We start from the raw sequence: 16,792 nt of genomic DNA, 5'->3' as shown, positions 1-16,792 counted from the left end.
TCCAGTCAGGTCCAGTCAGGTCCACTCAGGTCCACTCAGGTCCACTCAGGTCCGATCAGGTCCACTCAGGTCCACTCAGGTCTGATTCTTCTGTCAACCCAACTCTCCTCTGATCCGAACATCTCTATGTGGAGCAAAAATAAAACCGTATAAATGAAACAGGTTTATGAGCAACATCAGCATCAGTTCCTCTGAAGAACAAAACTTGATTCTTTCTGCTGCAGGTTAATTTCAGTCTTCTTGTCTTTTGCAGACTTTTATGAAGTTCCTGACAAAGAGGTACGATGTTCTCTATTCACAGAAATGTTGTTTAAAAATCTAATGAGAATCCTTCCACGAGTCCTGGTTTCATTTTCAGGACTCTCCTGCACCTCCTCCTGTGAACAGGTCAGTCTCAGGTTTCTGACTCTGCTCCTTTTAAAGGAATAAATATAAAATCTAAGAATTATCATAAAATAAAACTGGATTTTAAACTCTTCAGCTTCAAACCTACAGAGAAAAACCCAACTATCCCCAAACATCTCTGATTAAAGTTCAGAGAAGACAGCTGTAACACTTTTACGAGGAAGTATTTAAATTTTACTGTAGTTCTATATTTAATTGATAATTTTAGGTATAAATGGTTTATTTTCATGTTACTGAACTCTGTGGAGTAATGCATGTAGATGTTGTTGGACATGTTAGCGCTCAGAGTCTGTGTTGGGGAGGAAGCTGTAATCAAGCTGAATAAATTTGTTTCTGTTAATCCCTCTCAGATTAGAAACAGATTAAAATTAATCAGATCTAAGCCTTTTATTTGTACCTGATGTTCTCATATTCATACTTTACTGTAAAATAAAAGCTTTTTTTTTCATCTTTAATGCAGATTATTTCCAATCCCTGCAAAAAAGTTTCCCCCTTTTCCAAAACCGTCCCCCAGGTAAGAAAATCCTTCATGTCGGAGTAAAACTGTTTCTTCTTCTTAAAGAAGCTGTTCTCACCGTTTTTCTTCCCCTCAGGCTGAAGAAGAGGCTGTCTCCGCTTCCTGTGAGTCGAAGGTGGGAGAACATTCTGAAGCTGAGACGCTGCAGAGTTTGACACCATGTCTGCGTCTCTTTCAGGTCCCAGAGTCCACCTGTGAGGACACGTATGAAATCTGTGATCCAGACGACAGTGAGTTAGATTTCAACGAAAGCTCAGAGACGTTTCCTCGTCTCAACAAACGTCTGACATGAATGTTTGCTGCAGGTTTGCCTCAGAAAGCTGCAGCTCCTCCTCCACGCGGAACCAAACCTTTCCTCACAGAGTAAGAACCTTCACATCCCGACTCTTTCTACCTGTTTACTCTGATGTCTGATCTGCTCTGACGCCATTTCCACAGGTCACCAAAACCACCGCTTGTCCCGGTAGGACCGCCTTGAAATAACACATTTATTAACAGATCTCATCCTGCTGCACAAATATAAACAGTTCACATTTATGTTGTGATGCTAAAAACTTTTTTATTGCAGAAACCAGATTTAAAACCAAGAGAGTTTGAGAGTAAGTCAATGAAGAATTCATATTTTGTTTTTCACTTTAAAACAGAGAAAACCAGCTGATAATATCTTTATTTTCCACTATTTGATGACTAGAAAGCAGGTAAAATTTAGGATGTGTGTTTTTAAAGGCAGGTCACTTCCTGCGGTGCAGACGGAGCTCAAACTTCCTCCCAAAGCTTTCTCTCTGGACTTTAAACGACCAAAGTAAGGCTGTTACATTTACAGCTTCTCTACATTAAATCCTACTTTTTATGGCACTTGTTGTGTTTTCTGCTCTGTTTTGCAGAGTTCCTCTCCCACAGTTTACCCTCCCCAGTAAGTACGGGTCCGTTTGGGTTTTCCCACCAGTTTGGCAACAATCTCTTCTTTAATTATTCACCTTCTTGTTGTTCCAGAACCAGCCGAGAGGGGAAGTGTTGCTGCTGAAAATGGGCCCACGGCTCAAGACAAGGTGTGAAATAAAACCAGTCATTCTGCTTTTATCTGAGGAGGTTTCTGACATTTATTACCTTTACCTCCAGGATGCAGATGTTGGGAACAAGGCCTGGTTTGCTGCAGCGTGTGACCGTAGGACGGCCGATGACGCTCTGCTTCGATCCAATAAGGTCCGAACCCTGTCCTGGAGTCAGAGCTGTCTGTTGACTGCTTCCCTCCTTTAACCCGGTGGTTCTGCTCCGCTTTCAGGACGGAGCCTTCATGGTAAGGAAGAGCTCGGGTCACGATGCGCAGCAGCCGTACACGTTAGTGGTGCTCTACAACGGCAGGGTGTACAACATCCCCATCCGCTTCATCCCGGCCACCCAGCAGTTCGCCCTGGGGCGAGAGAAGAAGGGAGAGGAGGTACGAATGGAGGCGACTCGAGTTTTACTCAGGGTTAGACCGACACAGTCAAAGCTGCACAACAACATACAGGATAAAAATTTCCAAGGCTGCTGCACGGTTTCTGCTCGGCCTTAATAAGCTCAATAAAAATGATTGAATGTTTGCTGTACAGTTTGTTTTGGGTTTATATGAATTTTACCCTGAACCATTTAATTCAGCAACATTTATCTTCAGGATGACTAATCCTTTCATTACTTTTCCTCTCTTTAGTACTTCAGCAGCGTCTCACACATCATCGAGAACCACCAAAAGAATCCTCTGGTTCTGATTGACATTCAGAGTAACACCAAGGACGCCACCAAGCTGTGCCACCCCGTGAAACCATAGACGACCACCATCGACAGCAGGAACAGTAATGAAACCATAGACGACCACCATCGACAGCAGGAACAGTAATGAAACCATAGACGACCACCATCGACAGCAGGAACAGTAATGAAACCATAGACAACCACCATCGACAGCAGGAACAGTAATGAAAACATAGATGACCACCATCATCTTCTCTTCCAACCACCAGCCTGAATCTGCAGAGTTGACGGTTTTTACCAGAGACACGGTGCAGCTTGTGTTCTGACACTTCAGGCTAACAGCTGCGGTTCTGGGTTTGCAGGAGTTAAAAAGCAGATGATTGTCTGAGCGCTGCTGAAGAAGGCCCAGTTTATATCAGTTTCATCTCACAGATTTGTACAGTTTGAGTTCAGCACAGAAAAAGACAAGAAATTAATTCTAGTCTGTAAGAAATGATGCTAAAAGTGGAAGAAATACTTTAACAGAACAGAGAAGAAGAACCTTAAGAAGGCCGTCAACATTTACAAATCAAATTGACTGATTTGACCTGCAGACGTGATGCTTTTTTGTTATTTGAACAGTTTAAAGAGAAAATATTCACTAAAATCTAAATCTGTTACCTGCAGCAGGAGTTCAGGTGTTTCTACAACAGTGGTTCCCAAAGTTTGGGTTGGGACCTCAGTGTGGGTCAGGAAACACCAGGCTGGGGTCCTGAAGTCAACTGACACCTAAGGATGAATGTTTCGTTTTAAATGTTAGAACAAATAAAACCGGAGGTCGTAAATTAATGTAGATGTTGCTGAGGCTGTTTGGACAGTTTGTGTTGTTGTTATTTTCCTGTTTATTGTTAAAGTTCTGGACGACACATGGACCGGGCTCAGAGACCTGACATGAGAAGGAACCGCTCAGTTCCTCCGGTTCCACAGGGTTCCTCATGGTTCCTCATGGTTCCTCCGGTTCCTCCTGCTGAGCACAAAGAACTGAAGCACCTCAGACGTTTTCCAGCTGGTTTTATTCAGATTTTCAGTTGATTAAAGTGAACAGGAGGAATGAAGATTCTTGTTTTTGAGACCTTTTGTACATTTTGTTTTAATAAAAGTGTTTGCCTGCACAAACGTTCAGATATAACAAAACATCATTTATTCTCCGTTCTATAATTAATGCTGTCACACTTGTTGCATAATTACTCATCAGGCACTTGGTGAAAATTCTCAGGTTATATTTTAACTTCTAACACGACTATTTACAATCAGAAATCTTTTATTTCAAATGAAAATATATTTATATAGATATATATATTAGTGAAGCTCCAGAGGAGCCACAGTTTTGTTGCTGTAAATACTGAGGGACTGATTGTCATCGCCTAAGGCAGGGGTCTGCAACCTGCGGCTCTGGGGCCACATGTGGCCCTTTGTAGCTTTAACTAAAACGAACACGAAATAAGAATATCTGTCCTCGGAACCACTAAAACAGGATGGTTTCCGCACGTTTAGTTTTCTGTAACTTTGTGAATGAAATGTTTGACAGAATGACACTGATAGCTTGTTAGCTTGTTAGCTGCTCGTTAGCTGCTCGTTAGCTTGTTAGCTGCTTGTAAGCTCGTTAGCAGATTGTTAGCTGATCGTTAGCAGATTGTTAGCTCGTTAGCTGCTTAGTTAATTTGTCTTCAGCCACACAGAGGAGGTCTTCCTCGGAAAATCTACTGGAAAATAAAACCTTTTTAACACGGTTGAGGCAAGCTGCTGAGGGGAAACAACAAAGGTTGAACAAATATTAGTTACAAGTCATCAAAACATGAAAATTAGCCTTTGATTAAAAAAAAAGTTGAAGTAAATAAATAAAAGGTCTCTGCCTTTATCAGAAGAAATACATTAATTTGCAACAATCAGGTCAAACGTTTCTTGTTAACTAATAATTTATCAGGATGGAAGTTTAGGCTTTATTAGTTCAAAGTAGGATAATTATATTAATTTAATAAAATAAGGACTGCATAGATTAGATTTTATCAGATAAATAAAAGTTGAGTCTTTTCCTTTGTCCTAAGTTTTAATAAATTGTCGTCATCTGTTGGTGTTTTAATCTAACTTTAAGTCACAAACTATAATTTTTATAAGTAATATAACTCCTATTCTATAACAGTACGAATGTTGTGTAAAATATAAATAAAAACAGAATGCTGTGATTTTCAAACCATATTTTATTCACAACAGAAGATAATAAACATCAAATGTTAAAACTAAGAAACGACCTCCTGTTGGGGTGAAGGTGCTTCAGTTTCTTAATTTAAACATTTCATTTGTTTACTATGTTCCACTGTGAATAAAATAAGTTTACAAATCATTGCTTTCTGTTTTTATTCAGATTTGTACCTCCAGAACACTCACTGAGTTGCTGTCTTTATTTTAGGCTTTGGGTCAATTTTATTTAGCAGGAAAAGGAGCAAAAATGTTGGTTTTGATTGTAGAAGTTGTGGCTAAGGCCTGAGAAGGTGAGGTAACTGAAATAAATCTTCCTTTCATAGTGCAATTTAACAATTATCATCATTATAAGTAAAAAAAAATAAACTCCAATCAAAAACGATCAAACAATCTGGGCCTAAACTTTAAAATAAGTAAATTTCCACAAAAAAAACAAAAACTAAACAGTATCACTTTCTAAATGATTCATCAGGGATACCAACTCCCATATAATTAATGCATGTAAATAATATAACTCTCACAGAAAATAACCTTTTCTGAACATAATCTGGAGTTTTTACAACAGAAATTCCTGTAAATGCATAAAAATCTAAACCTACAAGCGTCATAAATAAATGCTGATAAACAGCTTTTTGTTGTTTTAAACACACTTTTGGTATATCTGAGTAACTTCTATGACAGAAACATAAATATGACAGCTACCAGCTGCATGGCCGACCCGTAGGGAAACTAATTACAGTGTTTTATAAAAGGTTTCATACATCAGTGATCTTAAATAAAGCTAAAGAATATGTACAAAGGATAAAACCTAAATTAAATCAACGCCTTCCAGAGAATCCACAGAAACACTTAATATGAAGCAACTCAGAGAGGAGGAGCAACAAACGGGACAATGTTGAATTACCCTGAGGAGTCCATCACATTTAAGACTTTAAAAAGCTTTCCGTCCTCCTCCTCTTTCATCCAGTGTGTTTGACGTTCACGACTTCACAGTTTGGCTTTTTCCACTCCATCAAATGGCGCTGCCGGTGGACCATCATGGCGTCCTCTCTCCCAAAGATCCTGCCACAGAACCAGCAGGGGAACTTTGAGGCTGAAACCTGACCCGGAGAAACCGAACCCACGATTTCATACTTCTTCCTGCTCAGCCGGCGAAGCTTCAGCTTCAGGGTGAACCTCTCCTGTACGGAGCTTTGAGCGCGCCACGCAGCGTTGTCCGTCGGGTCGGACGCCTCGCCGTTCAAAGCCGACAGAGCCCTCAGAGTCCGGCGAGACAGAATGACCTTCTGGACCTCCCTGTGCCGGCTGACCACCTCCATGATCCGGGCCACCTGAGGGATGTCGGCGTCCGGGTGGTTCAGCACCACGACGGGCTGGTCTCTCGCCGGACGCTTCACCAGCTGGGAGGAGTTGATGGCGACTAGTTTCAGGGTTCTCTCCCGGTGTTTCGGTGCCGGCTGCACCTGGACCCTGTGTCCTGGGGAGGATGTACCTGAGGGTACCTGGATCCTGCTGAGGACATCTGCAGGAACATCTCCGTCTTTGACCCCTTCCACCAACTGCTCGCTTGGTTCTGTGGAAACCTCAGTGCAGGAATCAGGCTGACCTGAAAGAAAACAGGACAGAAACGTTGCTGCTGCCGAAGGTCCAACAGAAATCTGTAATCATCTGAGCTCAGAAACAAAACTCACATTCAGATGTATGAACCGAATAAGACGGTCAAAAGAAATGTTACAGCTGCCTGCGTCTGTCACTCCCTGACTGCCAAGTTAATGACAGGCAGACAGAAACAGACTAAAAACTAAGCCTCAGACAGCCACCAAGTGAAAACTATAAAAAATCTTGACCCATGAGACAGAAGACGCTGATGTTCTCATTGGGATTTTTGTCTCTTCAGTGTTTTATGTTGGAGATGACCTGATTAAAAAACACCCTCATTTCCAGATTTAGGGAGAATAATTTGAGCTAAAATATGATTGAAATCTATTTAAGACTGGGTTCACACCGTCTGCATTCTGCGGGTCTTACAGCAGAGACACCCCGGGTGAAAAAAGACAAAAATATCTACGTTCTGATCTCTAATTTGCATAAAACCAAACAGAGTTGTGGGAGCAGGAAGACTTTGTTTCACGTGATTAGAAAATTTTAGGCAGCTCAAAAGTTAGTCAACTGAAAAATCTGCAAAAACTTCTCAAACTAAAACTGATTGTGTAAAAACTGCTGAAGAGCTCAAAATGCTGTTCAGACACATGAGGTCCAGCTGGACCTGTTTTACCAAAACCCCATTGATGCCCATTATTTCTTTCGCCTCTGAGCTGTGTGACATAAAGTCAGAGCACACTGTTCTCTATGGAGCTGCGTGTTTTCGGTGAATAATTTGCCTGTTTTATTTCAAACTGAGCAACAAGATCCAGGATAAAAACAGGATGGTTTCAGTGTTTCTGTGTTCAATCAGCTCCCACAAAGAGCCAACGAGCAGAACTCATCACTCATCCACTCACCGCGAGGTGGAACAGGCTGAGGAATCACTGCAGCCTCCGTTAGCTGACAGCTGGAACCAGTTTTAGAGTTTTGGAGCGGCTCACAGCTCACATCTTCTCCGGACCCGGAAGCAACGCTTTGATTGGTTCGGATTGTTCCGTCAGCTGATCTGCACTCGTCAACTTCAGCCTCCAAGGAAAGATCGGACTTCTTCGAGTCATCTAGGACCTCCTGACGAGTTGATGAAGATCCTTCGAGTGCAGCAGGTTTGGTTCCGGTCGTATCTTCAGGTCCAGGTGGTTCTACAAAGCTGTAGAGGGAGGATCCTGTTCCAGGTTCTGATTGGTGGATGGAAGTCCTGGTTTCAGGGGAGTCATGAGGGTCAGGGGTGGAACCGGTCCTGTGGTCCACTGCATTTTTAAGGGTCTCTATCGTCTCCAGAGCCGTACGAGGATTTGACAGTTCTTCTGGAGACAGAGAACTTTGTGAAAACCACTGCTTCTCCTTCACTGGATTCTTCTTGAAGACGATCTTTAAGGCTTTTTTATTGACTTTTTTAAACCTGGACTTTCTTCTCCGTCGTCTCTTTTGCTTCTTGCTTCTCAGCAGGACTCTGTGGTCAGACGTCTTCTCTAGTCCCACGTCTTTTGAATCACCTGAAATACGGACTCCGTCAGCGAACATACTCCCCTCTGGATTCGTTTCTCTGTCCGTCTTTACTTTCTGATTTTCTCTGTTTTCCTGCGTTCCAGCACACGGTGGTGGCTCAGACGCTGAGATGCCGTTCTGGAGTTTGTTTTCAACCCGCAGATGTTGACTTTGATCCTTCCGGTTGGACTCGCGTTCGTTTTGGTCGTCAGCAGCACTTTCGGAACAGACGGCTTTCTTATCAGCGGACGTTTTCAACCTTTTGGTGTAATTCTGAGCTACAGTTATCTTGTTCTTGACTGTGAGGACGGCGAGGTCAGACCTGTCGATGCCGTCCTCTGTCTGGTAAAGACTCATGTCTGGTGGAACGTTTGACAGAACGGTTTTAAGAGCCTTGGTCCACTTCTGATCATCGGTTTCCGCAGCGACAGTCTCCATTAAAAACTGCTGGGTCTCCTGGAGCGTTGTCTGCGGGTCGGACAGGTGGCAGTATTTGTCCAGGAACTCTCTCCCCGGCAGAGACAGGCAGTCCTGCGGCAGCCAGCACGTCTCCCTCACAGAACTTCTCGTTGTTCTGGTCTTTTTCCCAGGGCTTGTGTCATTTGGTTTCACTGCGATGGAATGGACTCTCCTCTTTCTCCGGTTGCCATTCAGGCAAACGTGATCGGCTTTGACACGCTTGGCAATCGACTGTTTTTCAGACGCCTCAAAGCTGCAGAACTGACGAGTCAGAGTTTTACCATCCTGCTTGTCACCAGCATCCTCCAGCTTCAAATTATGTCCATAAATGTGTTCCAGAAACACCCTGAAGTCACCTGTGGAGAACTTCCGGCAGGTTTCACAGGAATATTTACCGCCTGGGCAGTGACACATCGTCAGGTGTGCACTAAACTCAGGCCATGTGCGTTGAACGTTGTCGTTGCACAAACTGCAGCTAGAAAAAGTGTCCTTGTGGCTTAAGAGATGAACCTGAAGGAAGGAGAACTCGTGCGTGCTGAAGGTGCACATGTGGCAGGAAAAAGACGGCGGGCTCTCTCCGTGTTTTTCTCTGAAGTGTCTCACTAAGTCTTTGGGAGCGTACTCTTTAGAGACGTCCTTGCATTGAGGACACGGGAACCTGAGCGCGCTGCCGCCATCTTCCTGGGGAGGTTTCTTTGCTGGGAGCCACACAGCGCTCTGTTCCCACTCCTCCTCTGCTATCTGCTTTGCTCCGTTCTTATCTGAGCTTTGCATAGCTGGGGGCCGAACGGCGGCCTTCCTGAGCTGGAGACGTCTGTGCCAGCTTCTGTTCTTCTGGACACAACGTTTGTGGTCTCTGGTGGAGGTGGCTGCAGAAATGTCCACCAAATCCATGAGGTTTTACTGTTCTGGTTCCTGAAAGCACAGAAAAACACGAGGGATTAAAGACTACAGCTTCAATTACACAAAACATTATTTACAAATAAACAACTATCATTCAGTCAAAGAATTCACATCATCTGTTGTCTTTCATACCAGAGTTATGCGTGAAGTAACAATATTTCGTAACGTGTACTGCTCAGAGTTTATGTGGACGACTCAACTACTACCAAACCAGATTTAAGCTCAGTGTCATTACTTTGAAAAGCTTGATTAAAACCCACCCAGTGGTTTATAAGACATTTTGCTAACACATAGAGAAGCAGCATTAAGTCCTGCTCTGCTGTCCACCTGTTGCTGGCCTTGGATCAAGTTGCCACAGCATGAATGTGAGTCTGTGACGCTCAAATCATGCAAATAACAACAAACTTGGATTAAATGTCCACAACCAGCTTCAGGAAACTGCAACAAACTGCTCGATTTATGGGTTTAAAGGAGGAGAAAAGGGGAGAGAAACGAGCCATGACAAAAGAAAACTACTTCACAAAAAAGCTAACAAACTAAACCAAACCAGGACAGAAAGAGTCCGAGTCCCATTGTGCAGTTGGACACAACAAAGTGATTTGATTCGCTTTGTTTGGAACGAGGCGATAAGCTTCAAAACGAACTAAGGTTCAACTTTACCAGCACGAAAAACGTTTAAATGCATTCTGCCGTTTAATCCCAGAGCTAACTGTTCACACTGAGAACTGAATTAACGTGACGCACAGAGATGAGCTTAGAGACAAAATAACTTGGAGAATACGAAGCAGCGAGGCGACAAAGTTCCGCCGCTCCGCCGTAAATTACCGCCGCGTCCAGCGGCTTTCAGGGGCCCGAGTAGCGGACGAAGTCGACGCGTAATGAACGTGGAACTGTTTAAGCTGTTGTCCTGTTTTATTATTTATTTATTTACCTTTTTTCCTCCTTTTGTGAGGAGCTTGACAGCTCAGCGAGTGGCAGCCATGATGGTTTCATCCGGGGATTTAGGGAGCTCCGAGTTGCTTTAGCCGTTAGCCTCCGAGCTAACAACTAAACAGTTAGCTCGGGGGGTAACGGCTAACAGTCAAACACAGCCGTTAGCTCGGGGGCTAATGGCTAACACAACCAAACACAGCCGTTAGCTCGGAGGCTAACGACTAACAGTCAAACACAGTCGTTAGCTCGGAGGCTAATGGCTAACACAACCAAACACCGCCGTTAGCTCGGAGGCTAACGGCTAACAGTCAAACACAGCCGTTAACTCGGAGGATAACAGTCAAACACAGCCGTTAGCTCGGAGGCTAATGGCTAACACAACCAAACACCGCCGTTAGCTCGGAGGCTAACGGCTAACAGTCAAACACAACTGTTAGCTGAGGAAACTGCTCTTTGCCATTTTTACCACAGCTCACCGATACCAAACAATAACTATAAATTACTCAATAAACAAACCAGGGTAAGATTCTTATAAATCATGAACAACGTGTTTTTTTGTCCATATTAACTGCATCAAAGACCTAAAGAGCACTTATGAACAAAATTTGACCCGCGGGCCAGAAGTGGCCTTTAGACAACGTCCATCCGGTCCGTGTTGACCTTAGAGTTGCCACCTTTTGGGGGTTGTTTAGATTTGTGGTTCTCTGGTTGCTAACTGTCACCTAAAATAAGGAATTGTCCCATATTTGAAACTAATATTTTTATTATTTTTAATAAGGAACGTGTCTTTGTTTCTTATTTTTAAGAGCAAATCTGTTTGGAGGGATTAAATGCTGCGGATCAGAAAATTTTATATCCTTATTAATTCAAACTGCGGATTCTGACTTTGGGACATGGGCACTTAGCGGTTCTGAACTGACATTTGTTGAGTTGGACACAATCAGCAGGTCAGAAACCCAACTGGTAGCGGGTCGGGACAGCATCAATCAGTGGGTCAGAAACCCGACTGGTAGCGGGTCGGGACAGCATCAATCAGTGGGTCAGAGACCCGACTGGTAGAGGGTCGGGACAGCAGCAATCAGTGGGTCAGAAACCCGACTGGTAGCGGGTCGGGACAGCAGTACATGTTCTATACTGCAGCCGACAACAGAACCTTTTCCTTTTCCAGCAGACATTGTTTGGCGGTAAAACCAGCAGAACTAACAGGAGGTCTTCCTGTAATGAAGTGGGTGGAGCTCCACTTGGGTTGCTAGGTGAGGGGCTGGACTCGGTTTGGGGTTGCTAGGTAACGGGGATTGGGACGCAACAATCCCGAGGTTTTAGAAACAGGTGTTTTTGCAGACACCAGAAAACATTTACTTATTGTCAAAAAACAGCTGGGTGTTTTTTGTTTTTGTTTTTTCGCTTGGACTGTAACCAAACGGAAGAACAAAAACATGCAGAAAGTGAATTTTGAAAAATAGGTCCCATTTAAAGACAGATCGGGTCACTAGTTTCTGCTGCTGATTTTCTGTGGGTGGGAAGCTGAAAAGTTTGGGAACTATTGCTCTGGGTAATTTAGTTCTCAGACACCACATCACATATTAAATCAAATAATATATTTAAGACAAAAATTATCAAATTGTTTCTCATAATCACGATTTTACACATAATGATGACTTTGAAACTCAGAAATGTGACTTGAAATCTCATATTGATGACTTTAAAGCTCAAGATTATTGCTTTAAATATCATAATGGACTTTGATTCACATTTTTATCTTATAATTGAGTTTTAGGTCACAATTATGACTTTAAAACTCATAATTATGATATTCAAATTCTACAGTAATTATGATTTCGAATCTCATGATTATTGACTTTGAAAGTCAAAATTATTGCAAACCATTTAACTTTTTTTCTTCTTTTTTGGGCCTAAATGGGCTTCCGTACAGTTCAGACCAGCAGTCAGATTATTTGTTGTTGGAGACAAAGTCTGAAAATGTGGTCAGGCTCTCAGGTGTTTATCAAAAACTCCCCTGAACCTTCGATACATTTCTTGGAATCCAGCAAAGTTTAATGAAATATATTCTACTGAAGTAGTATATTTAAAAAAAGTTTGTTTTGGTGTTTTTCAGCAGCTGAACTGGCTGAACTAAGAAAGCGAGTTTTCCGAGCAGCACCTGAACGCACCTGTGAGGTTTGATGAGCCTCGGGGAAACAATGCGCGTGTCCGGCGGCTTTAAATCCACTTCAGTCAAACTTGTCCGCCGTGTTGGGTACATGTACTCATTGGGTGAGTTCCTGGAGGTCCTGACAGCTCGTGGGTGCTGAGCTGAACACCTGTGGGGGGTTCTGGGTTTATCACCTGTGTCCGTGTTGTGGCTTTCAGGTCTCAGGCTGTTAAATGGAGCTGGAGGACCAATGGTGGAAAGGACAACTTGCTGCAGACATTCATCAGGCGCTGAGATACAAAGTGAGTCTCATTTAGTTTCTGCTCAGCCTCAGAACATCTAACTTCTTCTTCCAGGATTTAATTTATTTATTTGGATGTGGAGGCAGTGCTCTCTTGTATATTTGAGGGGTTTGTTTTTCTGACCTCCTCAGATTTTGGGGTAATTATTGAGAGAAACAGGGGCGCCTCCAGACAGTTACCAGATGGGGGCCACGAACAAACTTCAGCTGCAAAATCAGAAATAAATGAAGCACAAAGTTGCATTTTAATGTCTTTAAAAACAAAATCTTTATGCACTTAATATGCTAAATCATTTTTAAAGGCAGGTCATTAGTTTTATTTTTACATCCTTATACAAAAGTCTTTTGTTTTTTTACAACATATTTCAGAGCATTACCATAATATCTGCTTTTACAGTAATTTGTCTTTGATGTGCATCTTTCATGACTAAAACAAATTAAAATACACTTCAGATCATTTTTTCAGGTGTTGCTTTGTGTTAACTCAGACAGTTCTGAAATTGCTGCTGTTTATTCAGATTATATATGTTTAAAAGTTTAGTTTCAATGAGAGATTGGAGGTTTATAGAAAAGTGTCATATTACTGTGATTGACAGCCTGTCAGCGAGTTGGGAGGGTGTGGAGGCGGGACTTTTGTATGGAGGGAACAGCCCAATATCCTCAGACTCTGGCTCCAAAAATACAAGATGGCTGCTCTCCCTAAAAAGAACCAAACATTTTGGCTTCAAGTCTGAACGAGAAAAGGCAGAGAGGCTCCGTCCGTCTTTATGAACATTGATGGGGAAACAGCTGAAAGTATCGTTTCCTGTTGTAATTTTCTCAACATTTTATTTAAAGTTACTGAGGAGCAACACGCCGCAGACCCATAAACTAAAACAAAACATGCAAACCAAACTGAAGCTCAGGACTCAGGAGGGTCAGGCTGTTTATGTTTATGTTTTTGTTTATGTTGTCCAACAGGAGCTGAAGTTGCCGTCCTACAAAGGTCAGTCCCCTCAGCTGAACTTCAGGCGGTACTTCGCAGACCTCATCGCCATCATCAGCAACCGCTTCCAGCTCTGCCCCGCGGCCAGGCACCTGGCCGTCTACCTGCTGGACCTCTTCATGGACCGATACGACGTGACGGTGCAGCAGCTGCACATGGTGTCCCTCTCCTGTCTGCTGCTGGCGAGTACGTGCTGTCCTCATGCCTCATGACTGAATACTGAATGCTTCCTGCACCGACGTGATGAGTGTCAGTGTTCCCCCGCTGCAGGTAAATTCGAGGAACGGGAGGACCGGGTGCCAAAGTTAGAGACCTTGAACAGCCTGGGCTGCATGAGCTCCATGAACCTGGTCCTGACCAAGCAGGGTTTGCTCCACATGGAGCTGCTGCTGCTGGAAACCTTCGACTGGAACCTGTACCTCCCCACAGCTGCTCATTTTATCGAATATTATCTGTCTGTGGCGGTCCGTGAGGGGGATCTGCACGACGGCTGGCCTCTGAGCAGCCTGGAGAAGACCAAGCTGTACATGGACAAGTACGCTGATTACTTCCTGGAGGTTTCCTTACAAGGTACAGGTGATTGTTTTCAACTTTTCATGTATCTTACATGTTCAGCACATGTAAGATATTTGGAGTATTTGTCTGAGCTGCTTTTCTCTGCTTTTTTAGATCATGTGTTTTTGGGTTTTGTGCCGTCACTGGTGGCTGCCTCCTGTGTGGCGGCTTCGCGCCTCATCCTCCACCTGTCTCCCACCTGGCCCCCCCGACTGCAGCGCCTCACGGCGTACACCTGGGAAAACCTGGTTCCATGTGCGGAGAAACTCCTCGTGTGTGTATTTGATCCAGATCACATGAAACTTCACTGAAATGATTCCTGTCAGTGAGGATAAGGGTGTAAATGCTGAGTCAGCGTTCTCTCTGTTTTCCTGTTTAGTTTCTTTGTTTTTTGCCAAACTTCTTCCACATAACTTGTACTGTTCGAATCAAGTACTGTTTTCTGTCCTGCTTGTTTTAACTTTAACAGTTCATTCCTAAACAAACTCCAGCAGCTCTCAGCATTCAGTGTTTTCACAGAAAATAAACATTTCTCTGGTTTAATTACTAGGATTTGTTTCATGGTGTTAATTTCTGGTGTTGTGAGAAAGAACACCTTGGAGGAATAAGTAGCTGTTGGGAAGCAGAGGGTGTCGTCACGCTCCACCTGCAGTAACGTCTTCTCCTCTCCTCTCAGGGCACACGACTGTGACGTCAGAGAGGCCAACAAGCAGAAGTGCCCGCCAGTCGGCCATCAGCAGCAGAACCAGACGCTGTTCCACAGTTCAGCCCCGGCTGCCACCGTGACGCAGTACCTCCACCTGCCCGGCCTGCAGTACTCCCAGCAGCCCCCGCAGTCAGGCCTGGCCCCGGGATACGTGCCTCCATCCTACCTCCCCGCCTCCGCTCTGCAGGCTCCCAACGCCCCGCTGCTCGGCAGCACCATCCGCACCGTCCCCACCGTCCCCACCTCACTGGATTCAAAGTCCAGCCGGGCTTACCAGGTCAACGTGCACTACAGCTGCACGGCGCCGTTCGACAGATGACACGTTGGTCAGGGTGTTTTTGGGGCTCGGGAGATGAGAAAGAATCATCTTTTGTTGTTGAGCGCAACACTGAAGGAGGAAAAAAGTTGTTTTTAATTTGCAGAGACTTGATGAGATTCATGCAGTGCTTTAAGCCGTGCACGTCGTGCACGTGGTGCACAGTACCTTCTCTGCTGTAGTTTTCAGTGCATTTCCTGGAGGAAGAAGTTTCTGTTCAACATGTTCGTAAAATTGAGTATAAATCAGTGGTGTCCAGACCTGGTTCTGGAGGGTCACCGTCCTGCATGTTTTAAATGTATCTCTGCTCTGACTCACCTGATTTAAATACCTGAGGGATTGACAGACTGTTGAAGAAGCTGCAGAGCTGCTGAAGAAGCTGCAGAGCTGCTGAAGAAGCTGCAGAGCCTGCAGAGCTGCTGCAGAGCTGCTGCAGAACCTGCTGCAGAACCTGCAGAGCTGCAGAGCTGCTGAAGAAGCTGCAGAGCCTGCAGAGCTGCTGAAGAGCTTGCAGAGCTGCTGAAGAGCAGACAAACAGCTAAAACCTGCAAGGTGGACCTCCGGGACCAGGACTGGACCCCACTGGTATAAATGTTGTACTGAGGAGCTTGAAGGCACCGTTTGCTCCTCTGGTGTTACTGCGTGATTTAGCTGCAGGCTTGTTTTTGTGTTTGTTTACACCAGAAGTATTAGATGCACAAATGAAGCCGTTGTGACTGTGATGCGAAGTTAGAAAGGGCAGCAACAAGAAGGAGATTTGTCTGTTTGTGGTTCAAATAGGAGTTACTGTAAGATTTTTTTGTTTTTGTTTTTTAAATTATTGTTTGGGTGAATGTTATTGGAAGAAAAATGTAGATGTTACAGTTATTATTATTATTATTATTATTATTATTATTATTACCATCCGTGCACGGAGAAGTTCAGTGTTGGTGCTGATTTCTTCTACAGTTGTTTTAAATAAAATACAAACTTGTGTTCAGTGATATTCCAGTCAGAGGATTTGTTTGGAAAAGACGACCTGTTGGTTGAATGTTTGTCATATTTCTGACATAAAAAAACCCTGTTCATGTTTGTGTGCTTGTCTTCCGTGTTAGCAAAATATCTCATGAATGACTCAATAGATTTTAATGAAACTCAAAGAAATCAGATGTACATTGACTGAGTCAACCCAATTCAAGATGGCTGCCACAGCCAACTGACCTTAGTGGAACACAGAAATACATCAGAAGTCGTGGCTCAAGCAGGATCAGGAAATTAGCAACAAACTTAAAGATTTCCTCATAGATGAACACATGATTCTGTTGAAGTGAGGAGTGGAACCTGGACCCGTTTGGAGCTCTAAACCTGGTCCTGTTAGGAGCTCTAAACCTGGTCCTGTTAGGAGCTCTAAACCTGGTCCTGTTGGAGCTCTAAACCCGGTCCTGTTGGAGCTCTAAACCTGGTCCTGTTAGGAGCTCTAAAC

At 43.8% G+C, this 16,792-nt stretch overlaps 3 protein-coding genes across 8 annotated transcripts in view; 2 read left to right on the top strand and 1 right to left on the bottom strand.

Annotated features, from left to right (window-relative positions):
- The window catches only part of blnk (B cell linker), a 29,808-nt gene extending 26,918 nt beyond the window's left edge, over positions 1–2,890 (top strand). For 3 of the 4 annotated variants that reach the window (XM_037973532.1, XM_037973530.1, XM_037973533.1), the window contains 14 exons: positions 254–279; positions 359–387; positions 866–919; positions 999–1,026; positions 1,101–1,152; positions 1,228–1,285; positions 1,361–1,385; positions 1,491–1,521; positions 1,649–1,724; positions 1,807–1,835; positions 1,916–1,971; positions 2,042–2,125; positions 2,205–2,393; positions 2,613–2,890. In XM_037973532.1, coding sequence (XP_037829460.1) covers positions 254–279; positions 359–387; positions 866–919; positions 999–1,026; positions 1,101–1,152; positions 1,228–1,285; positions 1,361–1,385; positions 1,491–1,521; positions 1,649–1,724; positions 1,807–1,835; positions 1,916–1,971; positions 2,042–2,125; positions 2,205–2,393; positions 2,613–2,729 — 854 coding nt within the window. In that variant the 3' untranslated portion in view covers positions 2,730–2,890. The remainder of the gene's footprint in view (positions 1–253; positions 280–358; positions 388–865; positions 920–998; positions 1,027–1,100; positions 1,153–1,227; positions 1,286–1,360; positions 1,386–1,490; positions 1,522–1,648; positions 1,725–1,806; positions 1,836–1,915; positions 1,972–2,041; positions 2,126–2,204; positions 2,394–2,612) is intronic. The other variant, XM_037973531.1, reaches the window with a different exon arrangement.
- Positions 2,891–3,690: 800 nt separating this feature from the next.
- Positions 3,691–10,850, bottom strand: LOC108247176. 2 transcript variants are annotated; one of them, XM_017435100.3, is made up of 3 exons: positions 10,314–10,850; positions 7,393–9,394; positions 3,691–6,497 (listed from the first exon to the last, which is right to left on the bottom strand). In XM_017435100.3, exons 2-3 carry the CDS (start codon positions 9,371–9,373, stop codon positions 5,851–5,853), a joined length of 2,628 nt encoding a protein of 875 aa, XP_017290589.1. In that variant the 5' UTR covers positions 9,374–9,394; positions 10,314–10,850; the 3' UTR covers positions 3,691–5,850. The 2 variants fall into 2 exon arrangements, with proteins under 2 accessions (XP_017290589.1, XP_024866080.1); XM_025010312.2 differs by lacking the exon at positions 10,314–10,850 and adding an exon at positions 10,208–10,255.
- Positions 9,396–15,773, top strand: ccnj (cyclin J). Of its 2 annotated transcripts, XM_017435089.3 has the most exons (7): positions 9,396–9,747; positions 12,432–12,589; positions 12,686–12,769; positions 13,729–13,939; positions 14,024–14,323; positions 14,423–14,582; positions 14,985–15,773. In XM_017435089.3, exons 3-7 carry the CDS (start codon positions 12,701–12,703, stop codon positions 15,331–15,333), a joined length of 1,089 nt encoding a protein of 362 aa, XP_017290578.1. In that variant the 5' UTR covers positions 9,396–9,747; positions 12,432–12,589; positions 12,686–12,700; the 3' UTR covers positions 15,334–15,773. The 2 variants fall into 2 exon arrangements, with proteins under 2 accessions (XP_017290578.1, XP_024866081.1); XM_025010313.2 differs by lacking the exons at positions 9,396–9,747; positions 12,432–12,589; positions 12,686–12,769 and adding an exon at positions 13,443–13,559.
- The last annotated feature ends 1,019 nt before the right edge of the window (positions 15,774–16,792 follow it).

The sequence above is a fragment of the Kryptolebias marmoratus genome, linkage group LG22 (assembly GCF_001649575.2).
Source record: "Kryptolebias marmoratus isolate JLee-2015 linkage group LG22, ASM164957v2, whole genome shotgun sequence".
Classification (NCBI taxonomy): Eukaryota; Metazoa; Chordata; class Actinopteri; order Cyprinodontiformes; family Rivulidae; genus Kryptolebias; species Kryptolebias marmoratus.
The sequence above is the reverse complement of the archived record's forward strand: the minus strand, read 5'-3'. Positions and strand labels throughout refer to the sequence as shown.

What these genes read in the sequence shown, in the direction of transcription:
- LOC108247176 (XM_017435100.3), bottom strand. Translation starts at nt 9,373, where the DNA reads ATGGATTTGGTGGACATTTCTGCAGCCACCTCCACCAGAGACCACAAA. An exon ending in TCAGCCTGTTCCACCTCGCG is followed by an intron (nt 6,498 to 7,392) that starts GTGAGTGGATGA and finishes GTTTTCTTTCAG; the next exon opens with GTCAGCCTGATTCCTGCACT.
- ccnj (XM_017435089.3), top strand. Translation starts at nt 12,701, where the DNA reads ATGGAGCTGGAGGACCAATGGTGGAAAGGACAACTTGCTGCAGACATT. An exon ending in CTCCTGTCTGCTGCTGGCGA is followed by an intron (nt 13,940 to 14,023) that starts GTACGTGCTGTC and finishes CCCCCGCTGCAG; the next exon opens with GTAAATTCGAGGAACGGGAG. An exon ending in CCTGGAGGTTTCCTTACAAG is followed by an intron (nt 14,324 to 14,422) that starts GTACAGGTGATT and finishes CTGCTTTTTTAG; the next exon opens with ATCATGTGTTTTTGGGTTTT.